Below are 26,518 nucleotides of genomic sequence, written 5' to 3'. Positions count from 1 at the left end.
TTCTAACTGCAATGTCCAGCAGGCTGCAATCTTCTCCAGATGTGTAAAACAGAACTTGAAAACCTAAAGAGCCCAAAGATTCCTCACTCCAAGCTCACAAGGTTCATATTAAAAGCTCCGCGATAAAAAAAAAACAAAAAAACAAACCATACAAATCCATTCAAGATCAAAAACTTTTACCAGTTTGGCTGTACTTTTCAGCTGAGAAATATATGCCTTTTTTCTGATAAATACCACATGAAAGATTAGACACTGAAATGTTCATATTTACAGAAATAATTAGAATTCGGTTTCAACTGTTTCCTTCTAATCATCTGCCCGTGCCAACCTCAATTGGAAAGAGTCCAATAAAAGCAACAGATGACTGTGACCTAAGCTTCCGAGCTGTGGGAAAAGAAAGAATGTTCGGCCCCTGTGATTTCCAGAATAATTAAAATAAAGACCACCCCGCCCCACCCCTTCCCCCCCCAAAAAACCCAAACAAATGGGTTCAGGATCTGTTGAGTGTACTGTACACAGTGCTTAAAATAAATGTAAATAGATGTGGTTTGTAGAAATCAAGCTCTAGACAAAGCCCTTGGCTTTCTGCTATTGCTCCAGGCCCAACCCAAGTTTCTGGTCGATTTCAAGCAAAGTCTGGGCTGTTCTCCCCTCTTTCTCTGGGTCTTGGAGAGCAGAAAATGATTTACACCGTGGGCAGCCGAGGGACTCACAAGGCGTTGTACTCCACACATTTGGATGGGTCTGTTGGGAAGTGTTTCTGGCAAATGGTCATGAGCCTCTTCAACCCCTAGAAAGTCAAGAAAACAAGGAGAGGTCTGTAATAAACCAGCAGCAATCAAACCAACTTAACCATTTCCTGGTCAATTCTGAGTTTAGGGCACAGAAGCGACCCACACCAGTGTAACCAGGTTTTTCAAAGTATTCGGCATCTTCCAGGAGAGACACGTCTCTTGGACAGGGTAATTGCAGGGAAAGGATTTGCTGAATACTCCAAACAGCAGAGGGACTAGTGGGGCATAATTTATTAATTTAGTCCATCGTTCAAACAGATTCATGGGACACCACGTATCGCTAACTGTCACTAGCTCTTTAGACCTTAGGAAAGTGGTTACCTCCTCCAGGAGAGGAAACTGGCACTGTCAGGTTAACTGTGATGATTACGTTCACCAGTTAAGACTTTTTGCTTCTTATACTAAACTCAAGTTTAAAATTAAAGGACTGGAGAAGAGCTCTGTGTAAGCTCGAAAGCTTGTCTCTCTCACACCAACAGAAGTTGGTCCAATCAAAGATATTGCCTCACCCACCTTGTCTCTCTAATATCCTGGGTACACCACTGCTGCCTAAGCTATCGGACAATCTCCTAAAAAAATCCCACGTGAACAGCACACGGAGTGAAGAGTAAAGTGACCCCAGCGTCGGTTGTGGCATGCTAGGCTGCAGTCTAGCAATGGCAAGGTACCACTAGCTGGCAGGTGTGACACATGCCTGCCACGAATTCTGCAACCCCTGCTACTTTAGATTGGAACGTGACCTCTAGCTGACAGGAGACATGACTTGGCAGAAGGTCTAGCCCTGGCACTGCAGGAGCTTTGGCCTTCTGTGGTAAGTGAGATTTCTGAAAATGGCCTGGCGCTGTCCATTATCACAAGGGTTTCTGATTTTCAGGGTTCATTAATTTCATTGGGGAGTGAAATTTCATGGTTTGGGGTTTGTTTTTTTTAGCAATTTTTGAGTGTAATGTAGATGTCCAAAAATGTTTCTGGGCTCTCTTTTTAGATACTGTAATGTATATTACCTACATTACTCATTCCAGTAGTAAATACTATAAAGAGGAAACTCTTTGTAATGTTCCCTAGTGCAGGGGTTCTCAACCTTTCTCCTTTCTCAGCCCCCCCGCCAACATGCTCTACAAATTCCATGGCCCGCCGGTGTCACAGTAACTGATTTTCTGCATATAAAAGCCGGGGCCGGCATTAGGGGGTAGCAAGCAGGGCAGTTGCCTGGGGCCCCATGCCACAAGCTACATTGCTCAGGCTGGCGGTGCTCAGGGCCCTGGGCTTCAGCCCCATGCGGGGGGGCTTCAGCTTTCAACCCTGGGTCCCAATGAGTCTAACACTAGTCCTGTTTGGTGGCCCCCTGAAACCTGATTATGGACCTCCAAGGGACCCTGGACTGCTGGTTGAGAACCACTGCACTTTAAAGTAGTACAGCTTCGAACAGCACTAGGGAACCTTTACTGCGCACCAGCAGGGTCTGTGTGGTCCAATTAACGCGTTAAAGCGCTTTAAAGGCCATGCCCCCGGAGGCCACGTTACTGCTCCACGTAGACCAGGGCTTAGAGACAAGTAACCATTTCTGGTGTTTTCCCACCGCTTATTGGATAAACACCACTTATTTTATTTTAAAGCAGGGGTGTTTTACTGGCGTTTATCGGTTAAAACCAAAAATCAGAAGCCCTAAATGATCACCCTTTGGTTTGGATGCTGTAACCCTGGACTTCTAGCAAACAAATCAAAGTGCACCTGATATTCTTGGGCTGAGCAGCAAAGATATTGCATAACCCACATTCAAACAGTATCTACTAAAGAATATCCTGTGTGTTTGCAGCTAAGACAAAGCGCCCGCATGCTTAAAGATGACCCTGCATATGGCTGTACAGTTAGCCATGTGGTGGAGCAGCATAGACCTGAAAATTCTTCCCACAGTGTAGGAGGATTGGGATGGATTTGTACAGAAATCTGCATAGTTGGTAGATGTACACAAGGATCCCCTGGGCAGATGAATTTACCCTGTATTAGAGATAATGGAAAGAGAAACTTCTGCAGGGCACTCAAATACACTGCAACTTGAGAAGGCTACTCCAAGAGGATATCACATAGCCCTCTGGGGTAAGGATTATCCCCATGTTAGAGAAGGAGGGACATAAATGGAGGGACTTCCCAAGGCTACAGAGGAAATTTATATTGAAGCCACCATTAGAGATCAGTTTTTATCCCCCAGGGCTGAGACCCTCCTCTGACTTGAGTGCCTAAAGGCCTCCAAGTATGGTATTTTCAGAGAGAATGGCATGAAGACACTGACGCTTAACTTGAGGTATTTCAGAAAACCCCCTTTACAGAGCTTCAAACACACCCTCCAATCAGGGCCCCCAAAAGCCATCTGAGTGACTCTTCCTTTTCCTTTAAGTGACATCCCCTAGTTACAGGGCCACCGCTGGCTTCTGTGAACATCTGAAACAGGGGGAGCGTGCGGAAGACATTTCCTCAGATGATCCGCAAGATAAAAGACACTCTTCTTTTCCCCCCAGGGTAATGTGACAGCAGAGATGGCATCATGGCTCATAGTAGGAGCTGGAAGCTTGGTATTGCGTCAGGAAGGACTGCTCAAAAGAGCCCAGAGGGTAGAGGTTGCTGTCTAGTAGGGAAGTTCCTTGCCCCATGGAACCATTTCTGCAGGTCCCATAGAGAAGGTGGGAGAGCTTTACTTCAGGGCAGCTGCCGCAGCAGCCAAACATGTATATATATGGGACAAGTAGAGGGGTAATTCTCTCAGAAACCACCTGCTGAGAGACCCTGCCAGACGTCAACAGGAGTGAGAAAAGCTCACACACCAGTTCTTCAAGGAATCAGTCTTTAAGTTCAGGACATAATTTCTCAGGGGGCTCTATATGAACCTGGAATGTTGTACCCATTTCCAGTTGATGTCCCTTTAAGGAGAGTTACACTAAGAGAACCACCATGTTTGTCTGGCTGCAGAAATACAAGACCAAGTTGGAAACGTGTTTCACTGTTTAGTCAATTCAACAACAGCATCATAAACTCCACATAATATGTGATGTTAATGCTACAGGTTAGAAAATGATGGAGCCCAGGAGACTGAGGCATGTGTTTGTAGTTATTTCAGCCGTAATGTAGAATCATGATAGGTGATGGAAAAAGACTTATTAGACTCCATTCCTACGCCACAGCAGGAGAGCCCCAACGGGTCCAGGATGCCCTGGTTATTAAACTGATCGTGCATTTGGTCAGAGCCAAAAGGCAACAGCCCGTACCTACCACCTTTTATTTTTGCCATATCATTTGTGCTTATAAAATTTGCACTATTCAAAGGTCTTCCTAATGTTTAACGTGAAGCCTCTGGAATCCAGTCTAACACTCCTTAAGCCCTTACCTGAATATATTTCCTCTGAGTCTCGTCATTCAAAACATGGGCCACATGCTTAGAGAAAATCTTTTCCCGGCCAGTTCGGGCATGGATGCCAACCATAGTGACGCCAATAGGCCAAGGAGCATTTCCAATGGCCATCTGAAGGTAGGCGTCATTAGCCTGAAGAAAAAAAGTTTATAAATACTTAGAAAAGCAGAGCGAGACAGACAGGCTAAAAGCACAGGGTCTAGAGTCAATATACCATTGGCCTGCAGAACCTGGAAATCTACATTCCTTTGCTGCCAGCAACTAGCTGTGAAACCCCCTGGCAAAGTTTGAGTCTTAGCCCCTGCTCTAGTGACTGGTCCAGAGGATAGCAGCCTACTATTGCTACCAGTTACTCAGTTAGGTCAAGTAACGGAGGTCTGCGCTGTAGATCAGAAGATCTATATCCAGCTCATGCTGGAGGGTCAGTATGATTTCACACGATGAAATCTGGGGGGGGGGGAGGATTTAAATTAGGAAATTGTATACAAAATGTTCAAAGAATGATTAATTTTGAAACTGTAACAATCAAAAGTTGGGAAATGCCAGAATGATCACATACTATATTTTTCACAGGACTCCTGCCTCATTTAGTGCACAGGCTAGCATGAGTCAGGGCCGTGTCGTGAAGGATGCTGTTTGTAGGAGGAAGCTGGAAGATGTGCAACGAATGAGGCAGGGGATTGTAGGAAGAGAAAGGATGGCCTCCTGGTTAAGGAAGTTGAACTCCACCCTGGAGAACTGGAATCTGTTCCTGCTTTGACACAGCGTGGTATGTGATGCAGAGGTTAATCGTTTGCCTTAATTCTGGCATTTCCCCATTTTCAAGTGCTTGATTTTGCTACCTTAACATTCTTTTAACATAGTTGGATGTAATTAAATACATAGCATGCATAGCGTACACCATTCTGTACAAACCAAAGAGTATCCAAGACAGCAGAACGTGACAAAGGACAACTGAGATGGGGGACAGTATGAAAATCAAGAAGGAGACAATGTGTTTTTTAAAGTTCCAAGCCTCACAAAAGCTTCCAAGCGTGTATTTAAAGTGCCCAGTTCAGTGGACTTAGTGAGTATAAAATCATGCACCTGTGAAACAGACAGGCACAGCTGATTCACCAACATAATATACCACAGGCCTATTGCTTTCCTTAGCAATGAGCTGGAAGGGGACCTTTTAGAAGACACAAAGCATAACTGAAAAATACACTTCAGCCTTAAAGTGACTTGAATTAAACTTGCCCTAGGCCAGCAAATTTTAAGAAAGTCAGAGAGACAAAATCAGGCTTGTTTATTAGGCAGATTCCGTCTTATCATAATGCTGGGAAAGTGAGGGGAATTACAGGGCTCCATTTCCCCTGCCACCCACACAAGCTAGTATAGAAATACCACTGGCATTCCAGTTTCATTTCTGGAGGTGGCTACAGAACACTCAAACACTTTGATTGTTCTTGTTTGCCAAACTCCTCCTTTAAGCACACTTTGTCCACAAAACTTTTCAATAATTTACCCTCAATATCACCCCCTCTTTAAGCTTGTACAGGGTATGTCCAATACAGGATGTAGGGAGGGACAAGGTCTTACGTGTGTTCAATATTTTACATACAGCACTCAGACACATAATGTGGTATTAACTGAGAGATAATGTTGAAATTCCCATTCAAGTTTCCTCTGCAAGTTAATATAATCATTTACAGCAAAATTCTGCCTGGACTTGCAACTGCACTGACTTCAACACAGTCTCTCGGACTGTAAATCAAGCAAGGTTTGACCATAAAGCAGGAGATGTATCCACGATTCTTTCCAAGCTGCTCTCTTTTCCTGAGAATTAAATTCCATACCAGAACCTGGAAACTTGCCATTCAGTTCCAGGAACTATACAATGAGTGAATTCCCCACATCCCTTTACCTGGTGCCTAACCAGCAGAGGCTGATGTCAGTTTAGTTTGAACATGTGTTTTCTCTAACGACATGTCTTTGAGAAGCTAAATGTGAAACATTCACAGTAGATCATCTAACTAATACTACATGGTTTGAACACTTGAGACTCTTATAAGCAAGCATACCTTCACGTATTCCCTTTGCAACATGAATTTAATAATATCTGTTATTGATTCTTTGATGTCTGCAGGGAGAGTCTGAAAGAGGAAAAAACATTAGTTTTACTTCTGAGCAATACATAGCTTTTGAAAGCGATTGTATTTTGCACTTACACAGAGCTTTGCGGCCACAAATCTTAAGCACTTTAAAAAGGATAAATATCTCCACAAGCTAAATATGAGACAACAGTGTGATGCTGTTGCAAAAAAAGCAAACGTGATTCTGGGATGCATTAACAGGTGTGTTGTGAGCAAGACACAAGAAGTCATTCTTCCGTTCTACTCTGCGCTGGTTAGGCCTCAACTGGAGTATTGTGTCCAGTTCTGGACACCGCATTTCAAGAAAGATGTGGAGAAATTGGAGAGGGTCCAGAGAAGAGCAACAACAATGGTTAAAGGTCTAGAGAACATGACCTATGAAGGAAGGCTAAAGGAGTTGGGTTTGTTTAGTTTGGAAAAGAGAAGACTGAGAGGGGACATGATAGCAGTTTTCAGGTATCTAAAAGGGTGTCAAGGAGGAGGGAGAAAACTTGTTCATATTAGTCTCTAAGGATAGAACAAGAAGCAATGGGCTTAAACTGCAGCAAGGAAGGTTTAGGTTGGACATTAGGAAAAAGTTCCTAACTGTCAGGGTGGTTAAACACTGGAATAAATTGCCTAGGGAGGTTGTGGAATCTCCATCTCTGGAGATATTTAAGAGTAGGTTAGATAAATGTCTATCCGGGATGGTCTAGACAGTATTTGGTCCTGCCATGAGGGCAGGGGACTGGACTCAATGACCTCTCGAGGTCCCTTCCAGCCCTAGAATCTATGAATCTATGAATAAATCAGAGGTTTTCAAACTGGGGTATGTGAGCTCTCGTCAGGGGGCATGCAAGAAAAATCCTGTATTGGCAGACAACGCACTTTATTTAGTAACACTTGGCAATCTAATCATAGGTATATTGTGACCCTATCTCAGATGGGGGTATGTGGTAGAGTACATTATTTGGAAAGGGGTATGCAGCCTAAAATGTTTGAAAACCACTAGTACAAATGAGGTAACTGAGGCACACAGAGGTTATGTGACTTGTGAATAAAACCCAGGTTCTTGACCACATAAGGAACCCATTGGATCATAGATACACATTATGACATTTGGGAAGACAATGGGCATTTATTTTAGGCAGGCACTAGGACTCAGTGGTTAAAGGTAATAATTGGAGATATACCAATCTCCTAGAACTGGAAGGGACCTTGAAAAGTCATCGAGTCCAGCCCCCTGCCTTCACTAGCAGGACCAATTTTTGCCCCAGACCCCTAAGTGGCCTCCTCAAGGATTGAACTCACAACCCTGGGTTTAGCAGGCCAATGCTCAAACCACTAAGCTATCCCTCCCTCCTGGTTAAACAGGAGTGGGAGTCAGTGGCTGGGGTTCTGTTCCCAGCTGTGTCACTGAATGACCTTGAGCAAGTCACTTAGCGTCTCTGTCTCCATTGTACAGATGGGGAAGTGGGGTCAATCTTACTATCAATCAGGAGCACTACGCAGTTAGGAAGCAGAGGTTAAGAGAAGTCCTGCTGGGCTCTGTCATTTTGAAGATCCCTCACCCTTTTCCGCAGTTTTCTGAAGAGAGGTCTCAGATAGGATTCTGTCTGCTTTTGTGTAGCGCTGTTTAGTTTCCCCTGCACACCACGTTTCACGTAATCCTCTCTGGCGTTCAACTCCTTTGCCCAGACGCCCAGAAGAAACTGTAAAAGGAAGGAGTAAAATTTATGCCACGGTGCCACCTAGTGGCTACACCAGTAAAACGTCTGCATAAAAGTGCAGAGTAAATGTCAGAACTGGGTTTCAGGAGGGACTTGAATGAAAAGAGGCAAGGAACCAGACATGCCATAAGAGGCGGCAGGTACCAAGGTACGAAGAGGAGAGGCAGAAGGAAACTAGGGAGATGCTGAGGTGGACACCAGTGATGGAGGCAAGATGGGCTATAAACTGAAAGCAGAGATGTAGGTGGAAGATGCCAACAGCCTCAGGCTCACTTGGAATGGACATGCGCCCAACACTCCCTTCAGACCAAGGCCCACAGAAAGTTAAACACATTACATATGAAGTTGAATACATGACTAGGGGCACCATGCTTCGTAGTTTGTGCAGGTCAAACTCATTGACACACCAGGGGCTCCCTGCATCTGTCTATTCTCACCCAGTGTGCCACCCTCTCATCTGTCTCTATTACTGGGACTCCCTGAAATCTCTTCCCATGCCAGAAGCTGTGTGCCACCCTTCCCTCTCCCTACCACTATGAGTTCTGTGTGCCTCCTGCCCTGTTCCACCCTTTCCCCCCAATGGCAGGAGCTCTGTGTGCCCTCAGTTCCCCCTACACCTGCGTACAGCATTCCCTGACATTTTGCAGCATTAACACATTCCAGATGAACATAGAAACACCACTGAATTGAAGGTAGGGCCTCAAAAGCTCAGCCAACACGTCCAGCTTGTCCTCACCGTAATACCTGAACTGTCAGAGAGAGAACAATCCTGAGCCAGTGTTATCTTAACATTCTTATGCCTGGTTACCGTCAAAAACCACTCAATATAGCAACTCACATGACTAGTTACAGCTCAATGGTCAAGAGACTTTTGATAATCTAATTAGTTACCTGAGGACCAAGATATATGACTGAAACGCCATGTGGGTTTCTTGCCAGGAAGGCAGTTTACTTTACACTAGTTGCCTAAACATGAGTTTCCTTAGCGAAGCCATATGCGGAGGCCAGTGGAATTCTCTTTAATTCCCTTATTAAAACTGGTGAAAGCAGATGGAATTTCATTTTCTCAATACGCACTGCTTTCCTTTTCTAAAAGCCGGTAATTTTTGTATGCACCATATTTGTACATAGTGACCATAATCCTGCTTAATCTTTCTGAATTTAAGAGCAATTGCTACTGAATTCATTGTCACAGGACAAGGCATAACCAAAACCATGTTAAGGAAGACTGGAAAATAAAGACCTATTCTTCAGAAGTGCTAAGCACCCACCAGCTCCTGCTGGAAATAATAAGAACTCCTGGGCACTGAGCACTTTTGAGAATCTCACCCTAAGTGTGGAAATAAAAACTGACATGCAGAATAACCACAACCGGCACTTCTAGCCTGAGTATATTCAGCCACATCTGACTCTTTGCTACTGCTCAAATATAACTACTTAACCAAGTTAAAGTTCTTTACCTTCAAGAATTTGGTTATGATGTCCATGTCTTTGTGATCATCACCTTGTCCTAAGGATTCTCCCAAAGCCTGAAAGAGGGGAGGGAAAAGCCAAAGCAATTCCTCATCCTTCTGTGATACATATTTGTCAAAAAAGGAAAGTTGTCAGATAAATCGCCAGTGTTTTGAAACACATCAGTCTAAAACATTCTGGGAACAGAGTGACAATAACCCAGCACATGTCATCAACATCCAGGAAACTATGAATGACATTGAGTGTTGAAGAACCAGTTTTACATTTCAGAAACCTAAATAATGATTTTGAATCTAAAAGAATCCCTGGACTATTAATAATTGGCCTGATTTGCAAAGGTGCTCTGCACCCATCACTCAAATGGATTTCAATGAAAATTGTGGATACTCAACGTTGCCAAAAACTCTACAATCACCTTGAAGTTATTCCGCTGTTTATACTATGCAACTTCTGTTTACTTTTTTACATTTCTCTTAACAGGGTCAGTTTTTCATTTTGTTTTTTATTTTAATAGTCAACTTCCCTTTCAGGCTCTCAGACACTACTACCCGGCTGAAATGTCACAGTGGTTAACACTATCATGGAAATTCTTAAAAAAGACCCTTTCCCAGGTATATACATTTTTTATTTCATTAATTTAATTTTCATCAATTTCCTAAAATTGTGGTTTTGTTTTTAAAACAAAACCCAAATTTGGAACCTAACCTGTCACGTCCCTTTAAACAGCATTTTATTGTTCAACCTCAACTCAGTTTAAAGGCATAAAATTGTGGATGTGTGTTCAGATACCACTAAAATGGCCAAACAAATATAAAAGCTTTCCAAAAATATTCACTTCTTAGCCCAGACCGAGCTGGTACAAATACAGACCCAAAGGATCATATTTGACAAAGTTAAACAATGGAAAATAAGGTTTTAAAACATTAGCCCCCTCTCCATCATAATTAGTGATTATTAGAACTCCTATAGGAAAGAGAAAAAAAACTAGTTACATGAGTGTATCGGCCAGAAACTGTACGCCTTCCAAAATTAAATTAACATAACGTTTGGAAAACATGCCTCAAGAAGCTCAAACTATTTCACTTAACAAAAGGGAAGGTTAAGGGGTGACTTGCTCACAGTCTATAAGTATCTACATGGGAAAAATATTTAATAATGGACTCTTCAATATAGCAGAGAAAGGTGTAACATGATCTAATGGCTGTAAGTTGAAGTTAACCCAATTCAGACTGGAAATAAGGCGTACATTTTTAACAGTGAGAGTAATTAACCACTGGAACAACTTATTATGGGTTGTGGTGGATTCTCCCCATCACGGACCATTTTTAAATCAAGATTGGATGCTTTTCTAAAGATTTGCTCTCAGAATTATTTTGGGGAAGTTCTCTGACCTGTGTTATACAGGAGGTCAGACTAGATGATGACAATGGCACCTTCTGGCCTCGCAATCGATGAATGAGCTCCAAGTTATAAATCAGGGTGTTGCCCTTTAACATCCCTTTCAAGGGATGTTAAAAGGATTAACTTCTGCAAAGAGTTTGACAATTAAGGGTATAAGTTTTAGGGCTTGCCTACACTACCGGCTGGATCGACGGGCAGCAATCGATCCATCAAGGGTCGATTTATGGTGTCTAGTATAGACGCGACAAATCGACTGCCGATCGCTCTAGCATCAACTCTGGTACTCCACCTCAATGAGAAGTGCAAGGGGAATCGATGGGAGAGTGTCTCCCACCAACACATTGCAGTGAAGACACTGCGGTGAGTAGATCTAAGTACGTTGACTTCAGTTATGTTATTCACGTAGCTGAAGTTGCATAACTTAGCTCGATCTCCCCTCCCCGTACTATAGACTAGCCCTTAGGCTATGGCTACACTCAACTGAAAGACAAATACATAGCTGGTCTGGCTCTCCCATGTGCTAGATTTGTTAAAATAGGTATTAGGATTATAAGTATGTGTACAGACTTTATTGAATGTTTGTGAGTTGCTGCCTGCACTAATCTCAATTATAACATCTATATCCACTATTGTAAGGTAATATTTGAGCATTTGTATTGTAAACCTCTGACTGTGTAAGGGACAGAAAAGAGTCATTCACCTGCGTGAAGTGCTAGTCTCCAATAAAAGCAGGAAGGTCCATCGACACCAGACTATCGTGGAACATATCAAGAGGACAAAAAATGTTTGTTGTTTTGCCCTTCCTGGCCTATGAAGATGAGCCAACCAAGTGAATTCCTCCTGTTAACTGGAACTAGCTAACTAATCCCTAACAAGAAGGAACAGTATCTCTATGCTGTTTGGACTCAAAGGCAAGGTTTTCTAAGCATAAGCAAGGGATCCCCAGCTTGCTTATTACAGACGCTTCTATTATCGTTTGAAATTTAAGCCTGTAACTCATTTCTGTATATATGTTTATCTGCTTTAATCTTGTTTTTCCTATTTAATAAACCTTTAGATAGTTTATTATAGGATTGGCTACAAGCATTGTCTTTTTTTGTGAGATCCAAGGTGCACCTGACTGGGGTAAGTGACTGGCCCTTTGGGACAAGGAGTAACCTGAGTATTAATGTGACTCTTGGTGGAAGAGACCATCTATCACAAAAGTACCCTTTGATGTTGGTGCTCTAGGGAAGCTCCTAAAACCAGCCCCTAAATTTCTCTATGACACAGAACTGTATTGAAAAACAGAGTTAAAAACCCCTCATTGCATACCTCCAATTCTTCAATAGTAGTATTTTCTTCATGGACTTTCAGATCATTCTGAGTGTCTTCTTCTCCTGGTTCCTGACCACCTACAATTTCATTCAGATACTGCTGGTCAATCTTATCCAAAGCTGCCTTCAGGTCATTTCTCAAGCCCTAGGAAAGGGAGAAGAAATTGTTACTACAGGGGCAGGAAACCTATGGCACAGGTGCCAGAGGCGGCATGCGAGCTGATTTTCAGTGGCACTCACACTGCCCGGGTCCTGGCCATCGGTCCGGGGGGCTCTGCATTTTAATTTAATTTTAAATGAAGCTTCTTAAACATTTTGAAACCCTATTAACTTTCCATACAACAATAGTTTAGTTATATATTATAGACTTCTAGAAAGAGACCTTCTAAAAAGGTTAAAAAGTATTACTAGCACGCAAAACCTTAAATTAGAGTGAATAAATGAAGACTCGGCACAGCACTTCTGAAAGGCTGCCGACCCCTGTACTAGATAATCCCTACCTTATTTTATTTTTGATAATCAAAGGAAGCTTACCACATTTGTTCATTAAGGGCCTAATCCTGCGGAGACAAATATAGGCTTGGCAGAATTCAATTTTTATTTTTTTTTGGTTATTTTTATCTTTTTTATTTTAAGATCTTTTTTCTATTATTAACTATTTCTACTTTTACGGTTGTGGGGGTAGGACTGGGATTGAGGTAAGGGCAGTGCTGAGAGCAGAGGTTGTCCTGGGCCAGTGGAGCAGAGATCCCTGGCCAGAACTGTAAGGAGAATGATGAGCCCCCAGCTGCAGGAGAAGTCACATTGCTGCTGAACAGCTTCTGCCTGGGGATGGCTCCCACACTCCTGGTTGGTGAGTGAGCAAACAGGGTCGTGACAGCAGAGCTGCAGAGGGTTCCCTTCATGGCCAAATGGCTGATGACACCAGATCCACACAGACATGCCAGCTGTTACTTTAGAGCCTAGAAGTCCAATCAGTCCTACTTCTTGTTCAGCCAATCGCTCAGACAAATAAGTTTGTTTACACTTATGGGAGATAATGCTAACGGCTTCTTGTTTACAATGTCACCTGAAAGTGAGCACAGGCGTTCGCGTGGCACTATTGTAGCCGGCACTGCAAGATATTTACATGCCAGATGCACTAAAGATTCATATGTCCCTAGATGCTTCAACCACCATTCCAGAGGACATGTGTCCATGCTTATGATGGGTTCTGCTCGATAACAATCCAAAGCAGCTCAGACCAATGCATGTTCATTTTCATTATCTGAGTCAGATGCCACCAACAGAAGACTGATTTTCTTTTTTGGTGGTTTAGGTTCTGTAGTTTCCGCATCTTTGTTGCACTTTTAAGACTCCTGAAAGCATGCTCCACACCTCATCCCTCTCAGATTTTGGAAGGCACTTCAGATTCTTAAATCTTGGGTCGAGTGCTGTAGCTATCTTGAGAAATTTCAAATTGGTATCTTCTTTGCATTTTGTCAAATTTGCAGTGGAAGTGTTCTTAAAACAAACAACACGTGCTGGGTCATCATCTGAGACTGCTATAACATGAAACATGGCAGAATGCGGGTAAAACAGAGCAGGGAAAATATAATTCTCCCCCAAGGAGATCAGTCACAAATTTAATTAATGCATTCTTTTTTTAACAAGCGTCATCAGCATGGAAGCATGTCCTCTGGAACGATGGCTGAAGCATGAAAAGGCATATGAATTCTTTAGCGCATCTGGCATGTAAATATCTTGCGACATTAGCTACAGCAGTGCCATGCGAACATGTTCTCACTTTCAGGTGACATTGCAATTAAGAAGCGGGCAGCATTATCTCCCATAAGTGTAAACAAACTTGTTTGTCTTAGCGATTGGCTGAACAAGAAGTAGGACTGAGTGGACTTGTAGTTTCTAAAGTTCTACATTGTTTTACTTATAAGTGCAGTTATGTAAAAAAAAAAACCTAAATTTGTAAGTTGCACTTTCATGATAGAGTTTGCACTACAGAACTTGTATGAGGTGAACTGAAAAATACTATTTCTTTTGTTTATCATTTTTACAGTGCAAATATTTGCAATCAAAATATATAAACTGAACACTGTACACTTGGTATTCTGTGTTGTAATTAAAATCAATATATTTGAAAATGTAGAAAAACATCCAAAAATATTTAATAAATTTCAATTGGTATTCCAATGTTTAACAGTGCGATTAATCGTGATTCATTTTGAGTTAATTGGGTGCGTTAACCGTGATTAATCGTCAACTCTACTTTTAACCCTACTGAAATGGAGCTAAACGACTACACAGGCTTGAAACATGTTAAATTCCTGAATGAATTTCATTTACTGCCTTACAGCCCAGTCCTGCTTCCATTAATGGCAAGACTTCTTTCAAACCTTTGTCTTGTTTATCCTGCTTCAAGTCTTCAAAGAGGAAAAGAAAGGCACAGGTACTGCACAAAACCACTGGGTTCCAGATTGACTGTGTCGGGCCCCTGTTTAGCAGCCTGATGGAGACCTTAGACAGGCTTGAGAGGGTTTTCAAACCAGTGACACCTAAGTACTGTAGCCCATAGGATTACTTTGCTAGCTATTATATCCTTCTAATCCAGCCAGCCATATCAAATAATATGTTTCTCTTTCTGAATTAATCCATTTTTCTTATATTTCATCAGTATTAATTCTTATGAATTTAGGATATGTTGAGGCATATGATATGTGTTTCCTAATAATTATACATAGAATAAGTTTTGCTGAAATGCGAGAAGCCTACCGCCATGTATCCGGTAAGATCCGCTGAATAGCTAAAAGTATAATCAATTAAGAGTAAGTAGGCATAAGGTAACCTTTGGCACAGACAGGAATGGTCCCCGAACTTTGGGAACTAAAGAGAGGAATATACACAACACTGAACAGTTTTATCCAGCATCTACAACTGGTTGGTAACCGCAGGGTACACCGCAACTCGGAAGTCGCCAAGAGAGCCTAGGTTGGCAGTTTTGGGAGTGAGATCATCCTTATTAATATATAGAGAGTAAGTGTCATAATCCACTAACCAATAGGATAAGGGTACCCATAAATTTCTTAGGTTACAGAAATAAGATTTGGGTATAGTAGGTTGGGCCTTAGTACATAGCGTCAGGATCCTATAAAATATCTTATAAGGATATCATAGGGAGCGTTTCTTTGAGCTCTCTTTGAGCTCTCATTTAGCACTCTGAGTGCTTCTTTTAGTCTTCAGCTCCTTCTTTAGTCTATAGAATATAGGAGAACAAAGACTATCTTCTATCATGCTATCAGCTCAGCTTGTGCAGTACAGTATAACTACTTGGGAAGCCAGCACCATCGTGTTATCGGGCATGCCAGGAGTAAGGCTGGTCCTTCACCTCCTATTACCGGGTCCTCAAGAAAATGTGCGAGTAAGTTAAGTCAAGGTACTTATAACAGGAATGTTACCACCAGGAGTTTTGGAATTCTTTTACTGCTTTGCAGTCATAAGTTTCATAGCATTTATTATTCTTTTGTTAATCTCAATAAAGTTTTTATCAATTTGGTATTGTCCTCAGTGCAAGTGTTTTTGCCAAGCACCCCGAGAGTCCTCTCCCGATATAGAACTCTCTGAGTTCTCGAACCCTGTAGTTTGAATTGGACAAGAACCTATACATCTTCTGGTTGGATGCGGTCAGTGGGTCAACTAGCCGATAAAATTCAGGTCAACAGTAGCTAAGTAAACAATGCTGATGATGAATGAGAGAGAACGGAATAAAGTTCACTCTTTCTAGTTGTGTTGCAGATACCGGGAAATATTCAGGGCTTGTCCACATGGTGAGTCAGTGTGCTGCAAGCTGGGATGTGAATCTACAGTGCACAAGCCTGCCACACACTAACCTAATGTGTGCATCTTGCTATGATGCACTAAAAGTTCTGCAGTGTACTCTGACACACTCCCAGGTAGACAGGCTCCTCCTTTGAGAGATCATGTCTGATTAAGGCTATGTCTACCCTTACAGAGACATACAGAGTACAGGCACTACACATGTAGCTACACGGCAGAGTAAAAGGCAGGCTGCATCCACACTTGTCACTGTGGTGTGTAGCTAGACACAGCAGTGAAAGACACTGGCAGGGTGAGAGAACAGGGAAAGCTCCGGCAGCTGGGTGCTGCTGGATTTTCCTGCTGCCTCCCCAATCCCAGAGCCTTTCCCCACTGCTGGAGCCTTTCACTGCAGTAGGGAAAGACTGTGGTAGGGAACATTACACTACTAAAAATAGCAGTGGAGAGGCGGGAGGCACTGCTTGGGCATGCAGAGAGCCCAAGCAGGGAATATACCCTGGAGGTTTGGGCACATAGGGCATTCTACTCTGCTCTACCTGCCTAAGACAGGCCTCACCATCTACACGGGCATTTATACTAGGGCTAACTAGGTGTGCATTAGCTGTACTTTGCCTCTGTACACGCAGACCAACCCTAACACACAAGGAACATATCTGTTAACTAAGATGCTATCTTAAGTCACTTTTCAGAGCTGAACTGTACTGTACATTGGAAAAAAGTTTTAATTTTTTAAATCTAGAAGTAAGGAATTTGGAAAAATGTAACTGCATACCAGAAACAGTGCACTCCTCCTGTTAATATTCTGTCTCTGCTCAGAGGCAAGCTATTCAAAACACTCTTCTCCAAACAGAGATGCCTATATTACAGCAGGTTAAAATTTCAGAACAAAAGACTATACTGTTCCCTCCCCACCCGCAAGTTGGAAAGCAACCAACAGCACAGCTTTTGATGTCACTGCCTTCTAGAGATCTCTTTTCCAACTCAAAGCCCTGAAAACTTTCTTCAAATTAACATGCCCAGTTTGAGCATTTTAATAGGGCAAGAGAAAGTACATCATATTTAAAATATCCTCCCAGAGACTTTATAGGTGGGAACTGAAGGTAATTTTCATTGCTCTATGATTTTTCATTCTTATGAAAATCCTCAGGTGCAGTAAATGCTCAGAGAAAACTATTTACACATATAACTGTTACTTATCTGGTCTTACCTTGTTAACTTCAGGTGCAAGAATTTCTATCTTCCTCAAACGCTGAAATGCATCATAATCTGTTTCTCCAAATAATCTGATTGGTTCACCTCTCTCTCTCAATCTCCTAATCACCTGCAAAGAGTCAACAAAGTGTTCCCTTAGGCAAAATTGGAGAGAGAGAGCAAAATATATATATATATATATATATATATATATATATATATATATATATATATAAAAAATATCCAAATCACTTCATTTACTTACCATAAAATAGCAACCTAAGCCAGGAGGAAAGGGAAATGCTACATTCTGAACAACAGCAGCAAAATGTTCCACTTTGTGGTTTAAATATAAAATTCCCAAAGCATTGCAGTTAAAGGTCATTTCAATTCAAATATTACTGATCTAAATTTTGTTTAGAATCTCAAACAGACTCCTGGAGTTTCTTACTGACTTATTTTGAATTAATACGCAAGAATATAAACCTTTGATTGAAGAGTGGGATTTTTAAAAGCATCCAAGTGACTTGAGAGCTCAAATCTCATTGGCTCTCCATGGTACCAGTGCATCTAAATCATTTTGGTGCTTGAGAAAATTCCATCCAGTATCTTTAAACTCTGCAAAATTCTACTCAGCCATTTGACTGGGGCAAGAAAAACCTTTTTCATCAACATGAGTGTGGGTGAGTAGATTTGGTGCCTGCACTGTTAAGATGTCATGATGTGTTTGCAGGGCTGACTTACATGAAGCCTTTCATCCATGGATCTCAGAGCACTTGACAAACATTAATATACTAAGTTTCAATATTCTGATGTGGTACTTACATATCCTCATTTTAAAGAAGGGTATACCGAGACAGAGAAATTAATTTACCCAAGGTCACGTACCAAGTGACAGGTAGTGTCAAGACTACAATCCCAGTTCCATGCACTACCTGCTAAATCACACAGCCTCCCTCATCACCTTCACTGCAAATTTGCTAACTTGGTCTAGGTTTCCTTTTGTGCAAACAAACAACAGGCCCATTGGTCGCTTACATTTAACACAGGCAAAGCAGCACTCTCACTGATTGATAGGACATGCTATTGGCACTGCCACCACTTTAGGATAGCAACAGACTGTCTGGAAAAGCAGCAGCTGGAAGAGTTTGAGATGTTCATTCTGTAACACGGTTCTTTGCACAGACTCCTGTATTTGGACAGGCACTGACCTTTCAGTACACATTGCAAAATCGGGCCCTGTGGTTCCATGTGGCAGACAGCTAGTCAAACATTAGTGGACACAGTGCTAGCATGTTGACACGCAAACTCCTCTCAGATGAAGTTACAGTTCTTATGAGTGGAGCTATGCTGCATGGTGATGGGACATCACGTTCCATGCTAGACTAATTGTATGAAACCAAACATGAAACCAACAGCCTATGGTGCACATTTTCAATACTTCACTCCAGAAAGAGAAGACAGGTGTCTGGCAATGCTAAGGGGGCACAGCTAAGATACTCCGAGTATCTTAACTGTGAATTTCCATGTTTCCACATGTTTAAGTTTATTGTAAATGTAACTTAATTCTGAATTTCCCAGCTCTCTACTGTTTTTTGGGGGAGGAGTTTTGTTTTACTAACAATGATCTTGTAAGACTTTTACTCTTAAAAAGGTGAAAGAGCATATCAGTAACTTTAGCTTAACTTTTGGGGGGGATGTATAAAGATTTTTTAAAACCTAGTTTGCGTCTTGATTGGGATTTGGACTAACAAGTCACAGACACACAAGCTGCTGGAAAAACAGAACTTGAAAAAATTCAACCTGCCGCCTTCAATCCTCTAATCCCATATTCATCAGATAGTTCAAAAGTCATCTAGAAGGGTAGTAGAAGCAAGAACTCATGCAGTGATTTTGGGGGGAAAAAAAAAGAGGCTCTCAACCGAACAATGTCCCTGTGCACTTAACTGCTACTGCTCTCTCTCATCAGTGTTTTCCATAATCACAAAAGAAGGCCCTTGTATGAGAACTAAATAGAACCATTGCAGTAAGCACTGAGATTACAATTATTTAAACTAAAAACGATTATTCTGTATCAAGACCGATACAACCTGGAATAGACGTCTACAGATCATTAGGAAATGTAACCCTAATGCGGAAATTTAGATCCATTTGCTGTAATCTCAGGTTAGTTGTGATATTTGATTTTACCTCCTGTCTGGAAAGAGTCATGGGTAACTTCTCTTCTGCCAGTTCTAGCTCCAACCCTGGATTTGATGAAGTCACTGGTTTCTCCTCCTCCTCCTCCTCCTGTACCTACATAACAACAATATCTATTATAACAAATCCAGGGAAGTAAACCTATCATTTCAAAGGTATACATAGACTGTAAACTCTCTAGAACAGGGGCTGATTCTTACTATGCAATTGTATAGCACAATGGGTCCTGATCGCGATCAGGCCTCTAGGCCTACCCACAATACTAGTAAAATGATAGAGACAGAATCGTACTTCTATGGAAGTATGCCTAAGCTTATTATTCAGTGTTAATTATTAAATATCAGTGTTTCCCTAAGTGCACTTTTAAGGGATGGGGAAGGAGACCTCTTTAAGGCAATGCAAAGACACAGTGGATTTTGAATACAAACAGCAAAATGACTTCTTGTTTTTTGGAAATGCTTCTTTCAGAAGAACTTGTCAAATGAACATAGTTCATTGCAAAAACATAAAAACACGCCATGCCTTCATCATAGCTGTAGCATCATATCAGCAGTTCCCTCCATCAGAAAAGGAGGTTCTTGAATTAAGTGGAACCACTTCTTACTTGTATGACTTGGTGTTTTCATAGTGCTGTAAACTTTTATGATTAAAGATATTTAAAGACAGACAGCTCTCATGTCAATGCAACATCCTTTAAAAGCTCTGCTATAAGTTACACATGTCAAGTTGTTGAAAATAAATGAAAATCAGATGGGCAGATTGATGTTGGTAATTTTCTGGAACAAAGGAAAAAATCAGAGGATGCGGGTGACCAGTGTAGAAACTTTCTAGATGCTTTCTTAGCTTTTAAAAGGGTACTTTTATTTTCCATTTTATTCTACAGCATATTACATTTTATTGGCATCTCTGCATGTTGACTGTATGTTAAGCCAGTTCCAGTTTCTAGTTTTCTCTAAAACAATGACTTGATGGGTGTCCTAGACAGACGAGAAATGAAGCTTTTATATTGTTGCTGGCCAAGACCCCAATCCTGCAATGAGAAATTAGGAGGACTCTGCATGACCATAAGGGTCTACCTATTTGGACCTACACGACCAGGGCACAAATCTATATTTAGTGCTACACTAGCAAATACAGGGCCCAATCTTGCATTACTGACTCACCCAAAACGCCCACTGATATCAATGGGAGTTTTGGGCCAGCAAACAATGGAGGATCAAGCCAATGGCTAGCATCTAAAAGGCGGGTGGCGGACAGTATACTTACTGAAAATAAAACTCATCACTGCAAGGAGGGGAATAGAAACTTCCATAAGTAAAGATAAGAAAGGAATTAGTTGAAGCACATAAAGAGAAATACACCTCAATGTCAGAAGAATTTCTACAATCTCTAGGCTACAATCATTTATTTTTTGTTTATAACAAACAGCAGCATATGAGGGAAGATTTAAGCCATTCTGTCAGCTGGACTCAAAGTTACAAGCAATAAATTTGCTGTAATTTTTTTTTTGCTTTAGTGCTTTCTCTTTACAAGTGAGTCAAATGCTTACACGTTACCAATGCAGTATAAGCAAAGCAAAGCACCCGCTTCAAAAAAAAATCAGTCTACTTTCTACCCCTTAGTAATAAATTAAAATAATTCAAATGCAGAAATCTGGGAGGCTCTAGAAAAGCACTAAGTTAAGTAGAAAGCTCATTTAAAACCTCTCTAAAGGTCATGTTTTAATTCAAGAAGATTCTTGTAGCAAAATAGATATTCCAGCTCCAGTCCTGGGTAACTTAACTTTTGTTTGTATCTCCTATCAGCCACATCCTGCATTTAAATAACAAATCTGAAACATGCAGGACTGGCTTCAAATGACACCTGCGTGCTGGAAACGCCTGCAGTTTAAGTAACTAATAAAACCTTTACAGGTTACCTAAAAACCTACAAGCATCCCCCCTTTGACATATATGGACCCAAGTGACTGAAATTATGCTAGAACCACTAGCCCTAGTACAGTTTTTACTTGTGGTACTCCATACAACTAGTACAAAGCATTACTCTCTTCCAAGCTGAAATGACTGTACAGTAACTAGATTCTCAGAACAGTTTCTGATGCATGTATAGTGATCACAGTGGTTCTTTCTTATCAGTAAACTGTATGTTTATGTGTCTAAAGACCAAACATTATGGGAGGAGGGATAGTTCAGTGGTTTGAGCATGGGCCTGCTAAACCCAGGGTTGTGAGTGCTGTCCTTGAGGGGGCCACTTAGGGATTTGGGGCAAAAATCAGTACTCGGTCCTGCTAGTGAAGGCAGGGGGATGGACTTGATGCCCTTTCAGGGTCCCTTCCAGTTCTACGAGATAGGTGTATCTCCATATTTATTTATTATACAGTATCTGAGCAGGGTGTTGGACTGACTGACCAACTGGGTAAAGCTCTACTAAAAACAAGGCTTTTTATTTCTGACTAGCAAACATTAAACAAGAGTCTATTAAACCATCCAAATTTAGAGTGAAGTGAGTACCTCCCTACCTATTCATACACACACACACACACACACACCCCTAAAATAAACCACCATGCTGTCAATTCCAGCAAACTACTTAACTGATGCTGTTCAAGAGGAAATAAACAAAGCCTTCCAGATCACTTATTTGTTTCAAAATGCACCGAGTTTAAGATTGCTTTCTATTATTTTTGCCTGAAAGAAGGTAAGTGCGGTGTTGCACTCTTTCAAGCACTGGATCTTTTGGGCCAAGAAAAACAATAACCGATTCGCATATTAAACAAGTTGGCTGGGTTTTTCCAAAGCACCCACTCAGTGTTGTCTCTGCAGACCTCTCTGGGCTATTTCAACAGGAAGACCTTAAACTAGTTTACAGGCTAGCCTTTTTTTTTTTTTTTTAAATAAGGGAAGGTGGCTATACCAGATTCAGCACTCATGCCTAAAACAATTTAAAAAGAAAAAGGCAAGCTTTGATCCCAAGCCGCTTCATGCTTTCCACAAGAAAAAAAGCCAAACCATAACACAAACTTAAATAGCTATATATCATGCATTTTTTTCCTGCATTAAAAATGTTTTAGGAAACTCATACCTCTCCAGGTGGCTTCTCATTTACAGGCTAATGTATAACATTGACAAATTGAACAAAGAACAACAATTATCATCAACAATATTTAGAATGTTGATATTAAATATAGACAAAGTGACACACAAACCATTGAAGGAGTAATTACAGTACCTTGTAGCCACATCTTTCAAAGTACGCTGCCTCTTCTTTCTTGGCTAGCTCACTGCGCTTGAAATATTTTCTGTCTCCCTACAGAGGAGGAAAACAATGTTTTGCAGTTTTATACAACTTGATTCAAATCTTCATTCAGTAATGTCTCAAATCCAACTAGATTTCCTTATGCAGAGGAAAATATTCTCAAAGGCACCCCCAATTTACTTTCCTTTCACGCCAGTCACTACATCAAAGTAATATCAATAAGAATCAGACAGTCTGGTTGGCTGGTAAGTACACTGCATACTACAATCACTACAAAACTCCCAGATGGTTTGAAAAAGCGGCTCTATCTATTATTTCTTTCATATTATCAGGACTTGAAACTGGCTTATACAACTTCCCCCCCAACACACACACTTTACTGTGCATGATGAGGCCCTAGCTATGCTACAAAACTGAATGTGTAAGAAACCATTTTAATCAGTCTCAACTAGTGTAGCTGCGTCACTACTGAGGAGAAGGCCTAACTTTTTAAAAGTTTCTGAAACCATTTAAGACAGTGAGTGTATCTACGCTAAACAGGGACATTGTTCAGGGACATCATTTGTCTATAATAGCTAGCTGTTGTGTTTCTTCCTAAAAACGGTTTAGTGCATCCACATAGAAACAACTGTTTTTTGACAGGACCATGTGGATCTGTCCAAATACAACTCGGCTTGCAGCCCTGATTGTACAAGTTTCTAGGACCCCTAAACACTCAGTGCATAGAACCCAGCACAAAAGTCTCTCTCTCTGCCTACAAAAAGGCAACAAATCCTCTGAAGTAATCTATGTCCTGTCCATAATGGCAATTGATATTATAGTGTACTCATGTCAATGCTTAATATAAAGTATCCTCAGCTACTATATAATCTCAGCTCTTCTAACAACAATAATATGAAAGTCTGGATTTTTCAGCATAAAAGCTTATCATCTAAAGAACTCAATAAATCAGATGGCCAGCAAAGTTGGGGTGTTGTGATGCGTGCAACAGCGAAACAAAATTCCCAGATCAGGGTGGAGGTTTGTGTGGCTGTGTGTGTGAACAAGTTTGATTAAAAGTTCCTGATCTTGCTGTCCTCACTCTGGCCAGACTCCACACTGACTTAAAGGAGGATTTTTGCCCGTCTCAGGACTGCATGATCACACCTCCCAGACTTTATTTTATAGCTTCATGCAGAATTCACCAAAACAACTTCCCCCGAGACCATTTGCAATAGACTCATAGACTTTCAGGTCAGAAGGGACCGTTGTGATAAACTGAGCAGCAAACTTTAGCTTCTTTTCCAGGTTTGATATGTCAACTAGCAACAAAACTCTATGGGTTTTTTTAGTCACCCAAATACTGATGAACAAGGAAATGGGTTTAACTCTGTGGTGTAAATGCAGAAGCCTGAGGAGAAAAAGAGGAAAGAACCTGGAGCAAGTCCCTTTGTCTCCATTTCATGGGAAGCAACCCCAAACTTTACAAGCCTACCAATCCCCCAGGTAACAGCTGTCAGGACCACTTCACACAGTGGGCTGGGAAATCATTTCGGGTCAACTGCAAGTGTTGCCACCTCACTGCTCCCCCTGCTCCTAACAGTGCAGAATATTAAGACAGCTGGGGGAGGGGGGAGAGGTTTTGTGCCCCTCACTGAAGGGGGCTCAGATTTTCCTTCAGTCCAAGGTGCGGGGGGGGAATAAATATGATGGGAACAAGGGATCTCGAGTGTGTCTCTATCACAGGAGGGGTTGTCGGAGTATCGCTAGAGGAGGAGATGAGGGGGCGGGTCACTGGCTGCGCGCCCTGATCTGGCAACGGCTAAAGGAACTAAATTCTCCCCCCGTCCCGTCCCGTCCCACAAGAACCAGGGTCCATCGCACACTCCCGGCGCCTCACCCGGGGCCTCACCGCGACCCGGCCCGACCCCTCCCCGCCACCGGCCAACGATCCCGAGCCCCCGCCGCGACCCGACCCCTCCCCGCCACCGGCCAACGATCCCGAGCCCCCGCCGCGACCCGACCCCTCCCCGCCACCGGCCAACGATCCCGGGCCCCCGCCGCGATCCAGCCCCCGCCGCGCCGCCGGCCCCGCACCCCCACTAGCTCCTTCTCCTCCAGCAGCTGCCGCTTCCTGCTGATCTCCGCCTTGAGAATGTCCATGTCCAGCGCCGAGCTCCGCAGCCGGGCTCCCACCTCAACTCCGCGGCCGGAAGCGCCGCAGCAACACAACTGACGTCAGTTCCGGGCAGGCTGGGCGCTAGGCGGAAGTGGGGCCTTGGGAGAGCGCCTGGAGCCGAGCGCCTGCAGCGCCCCCTGCCGACCCCCACCAACCGGGAGGAGAGCGAGCGAGCGTTGGACGGCGTGCGGGGTTGGCTGGGCTGGGCTGGCGGCGGGAGGGGGAGTGTGTGCCCTCATGGCTTGGTATGACCGATGAGTGTGTGAACTACTGCGTGTGCCAGGAGCGCGTCAGGATGTGTGTGTGTGTGGCAGGAGTGTGCCTGGGTGTGAGTGCGTGTGCCTGGGTGTGTGTGTGTGCCTGGATGTAAGTGTGTGTGCCAGGAGTGTGCCTGGGTGTGTGTGTGTGTGTGTGTGTCTGGGTGTGAGTGTGTGTGCACCAGGAGTGTGCCTGGGTGTGAGTGTGTGTGCCTGGGCGTGAGTGTGTGTGCCAGGAGTGCGCCTGGGTGTGAGTGTGTGTGCCAGGAGTACATCAGGGTGTGAGTGTATGTGCCAGGAGTGTGTCTGGTTGTGTATGTGTGCCAGGAGTGTGCCTGGGTGTGAGTGTGTGTGCCAGGAGTGCATCAGGGTGTGTGTGTGTGTGCCAGGAGTGTGCCTGGGTGTGAGTGTGTGTGCCAGGAGTGCATCAGGGTGTGAGTGCATGAGCCAGGAGCACGTAGGGGGTGAGTGAGTATGCCAGGAGCATGTCTGGGTGTGAGTGTGTGTGCCAGGAGTGCATCAGGGTGTGAGTGCATGTGCCAGGAGTGCGTCAGGGTGTGAGTGCGTGTGCCAATTCAACACACTTACAAGAGTTAGAATTCAGAGTCGTAGCCATGTTAGTCTGTATCAGCAAAAAGAACGAGGAGTCCTTGTGGCACCGTAGTAGCAAAAACAGTTCATCCCCCTCACTACTTAGATCCACTCCATCATGGTAGATACTTTTCAAAATCAGTAATAATGGTTGCAGTAATTGTAAGACAACATTCAAGGATCGCTCATAGGAAAACCAGTGGGTTTTCCCAGGTTGTCCCAAAAACATCTATTTTTTCGATTTTTTCTGACTCTTGTTGAAAAAAAGAGTATAATGAAGACATTCAATTGATGGCTTTTTAAAATGTCTTTTGAAGATTCTGCGGCTCGTACTAATGCTAGTTGAGTAGATCACAGAACCATAGAATCATAGAACTAGAAGGGACCTTTAGAGCTCTTCTAATCTAGTCACCTGCGCTCATAGCAGAACTAAGTATTATCTAGACCAGCGTTTCTCAGACTGGGGTCTGCGGATCCCTGGGGGTCTGTGAGGATACTCTAGGGGGTCCACAGGCCCCACTGATCAACCTCTCCCTCAACTCTTCCCCCTCCCTCCTGGTTCCCTGGCATGCAGGAGGTGCTGGGAGGGAGGGATGGGGAGGAGTGAGGACAGGGTGCACTTGTGGGCGGGGGTGGAAAAAGGCTAGGAAGAGGAGAGGCAGCAGTGGAGCGGGGGTGGGAAGAGGGGTGGGACTGGGCCGTTGGAGGAAGGATTGGGAGTGAGGCTTGGGGCTTGAGTGGAACTTGGGGGTCCGTGAACATTTTTTATATCAAAATGAGGGTCCCTGGGTTCCTAACATTTGAGAAC

The 26,518-nt window shown here is 42.8% G+C and overlaps 1 protein-coding gene across 2 annotated transcripts; it reads right to left on the bottom strand.

The window, feature by feature from the left end:
• Nucleotides 1–164: 164 nt before the first annotated feature.
• PRPF18 (pre-mRNA processing factor 18) lies at nucleotides 165–24,935 on the bottom strand. 2 transcript variants are annotated; one of them, XM_044981492.1, is made up of 10 exons: nucleotides 24,781–24,935; nucleotides 22,678–22,755; nucleotides 19,441–19,545; nucleotides 17,267–17,380; nucleotides 12,230–12,376; nucleotides 9,502–9,612; nucleotides 7,883–8,023; nucleotides 6,261–6,332; nucleotides 4,174–4,329; nucleotides 165–790 (listed from the first exon to the last, which is right to left on the bottom strand). In XM_044981492.1, exons 1-10 carry the CDS (start codon nucleotides 24,844–24,846, stop codon nucleotides 710–712), a joined length of 1,071 nt encoding a protein of 356 aa, XP_044837427.1. In that variant the 5' UTR covers nucleotides 24,847–24,935; the 3' UTR covers nucleotides 165–709. The 2 variants fall into 2 exon arrangements, with proteins under 2 accessions (XP_044837427.1, XP_044837431.1); XM_044981496.1 differs by having other exon boundaries at nucleotides 9,502–9,570.
• Nucleotides 24,936–26,518: the final 1,583 nt, after the last annotated feature.

This window comes from Mauremys mutica, chromosome 1 (genome assembly GCF_020497125.1).
Source record: "Mauremys mutica isolate MM-2020 ecotype Southern chromosome 1, ASM2049712v1, whole genome shotgun sequence".
In the NCBI taxonomy this organism is placed as follows: Eukaryota; Metazoa; Chordata; order Testudines; family Geoemydidae; genus Mauremys; species Mauremys mutica.
Note: the sequence above shows the minus strand (reverse complement) of the source record. Positions and strands in the feature narration are given on the sequence as shown.

Bases quoted from the DNA above. Each gene is read 5' to 3' on its own strand.
- PRPF18 (XM_044981492.1), bottom strand. From the start codon at position 24,846: ATGGACATTCTCAAGGCGGAGATCAGCAGGAAGCGGCAGCTGCTGGAG. The intron at 12,377-17,266 runs GTAAGACCAGAT...TCCCTTTCCTAG, and splicing joins TTGCACCTGAAGTTAACAAG to GGCTTGAGAAATGACCTGAA. The intron at 4,330-6,260 runs GTATGCTTGCTT...TTTTTTCTTCAG, and splicing joins TGCAAAGGGAATACGTGAAG to GCTAATGACGCCTACCTTCA.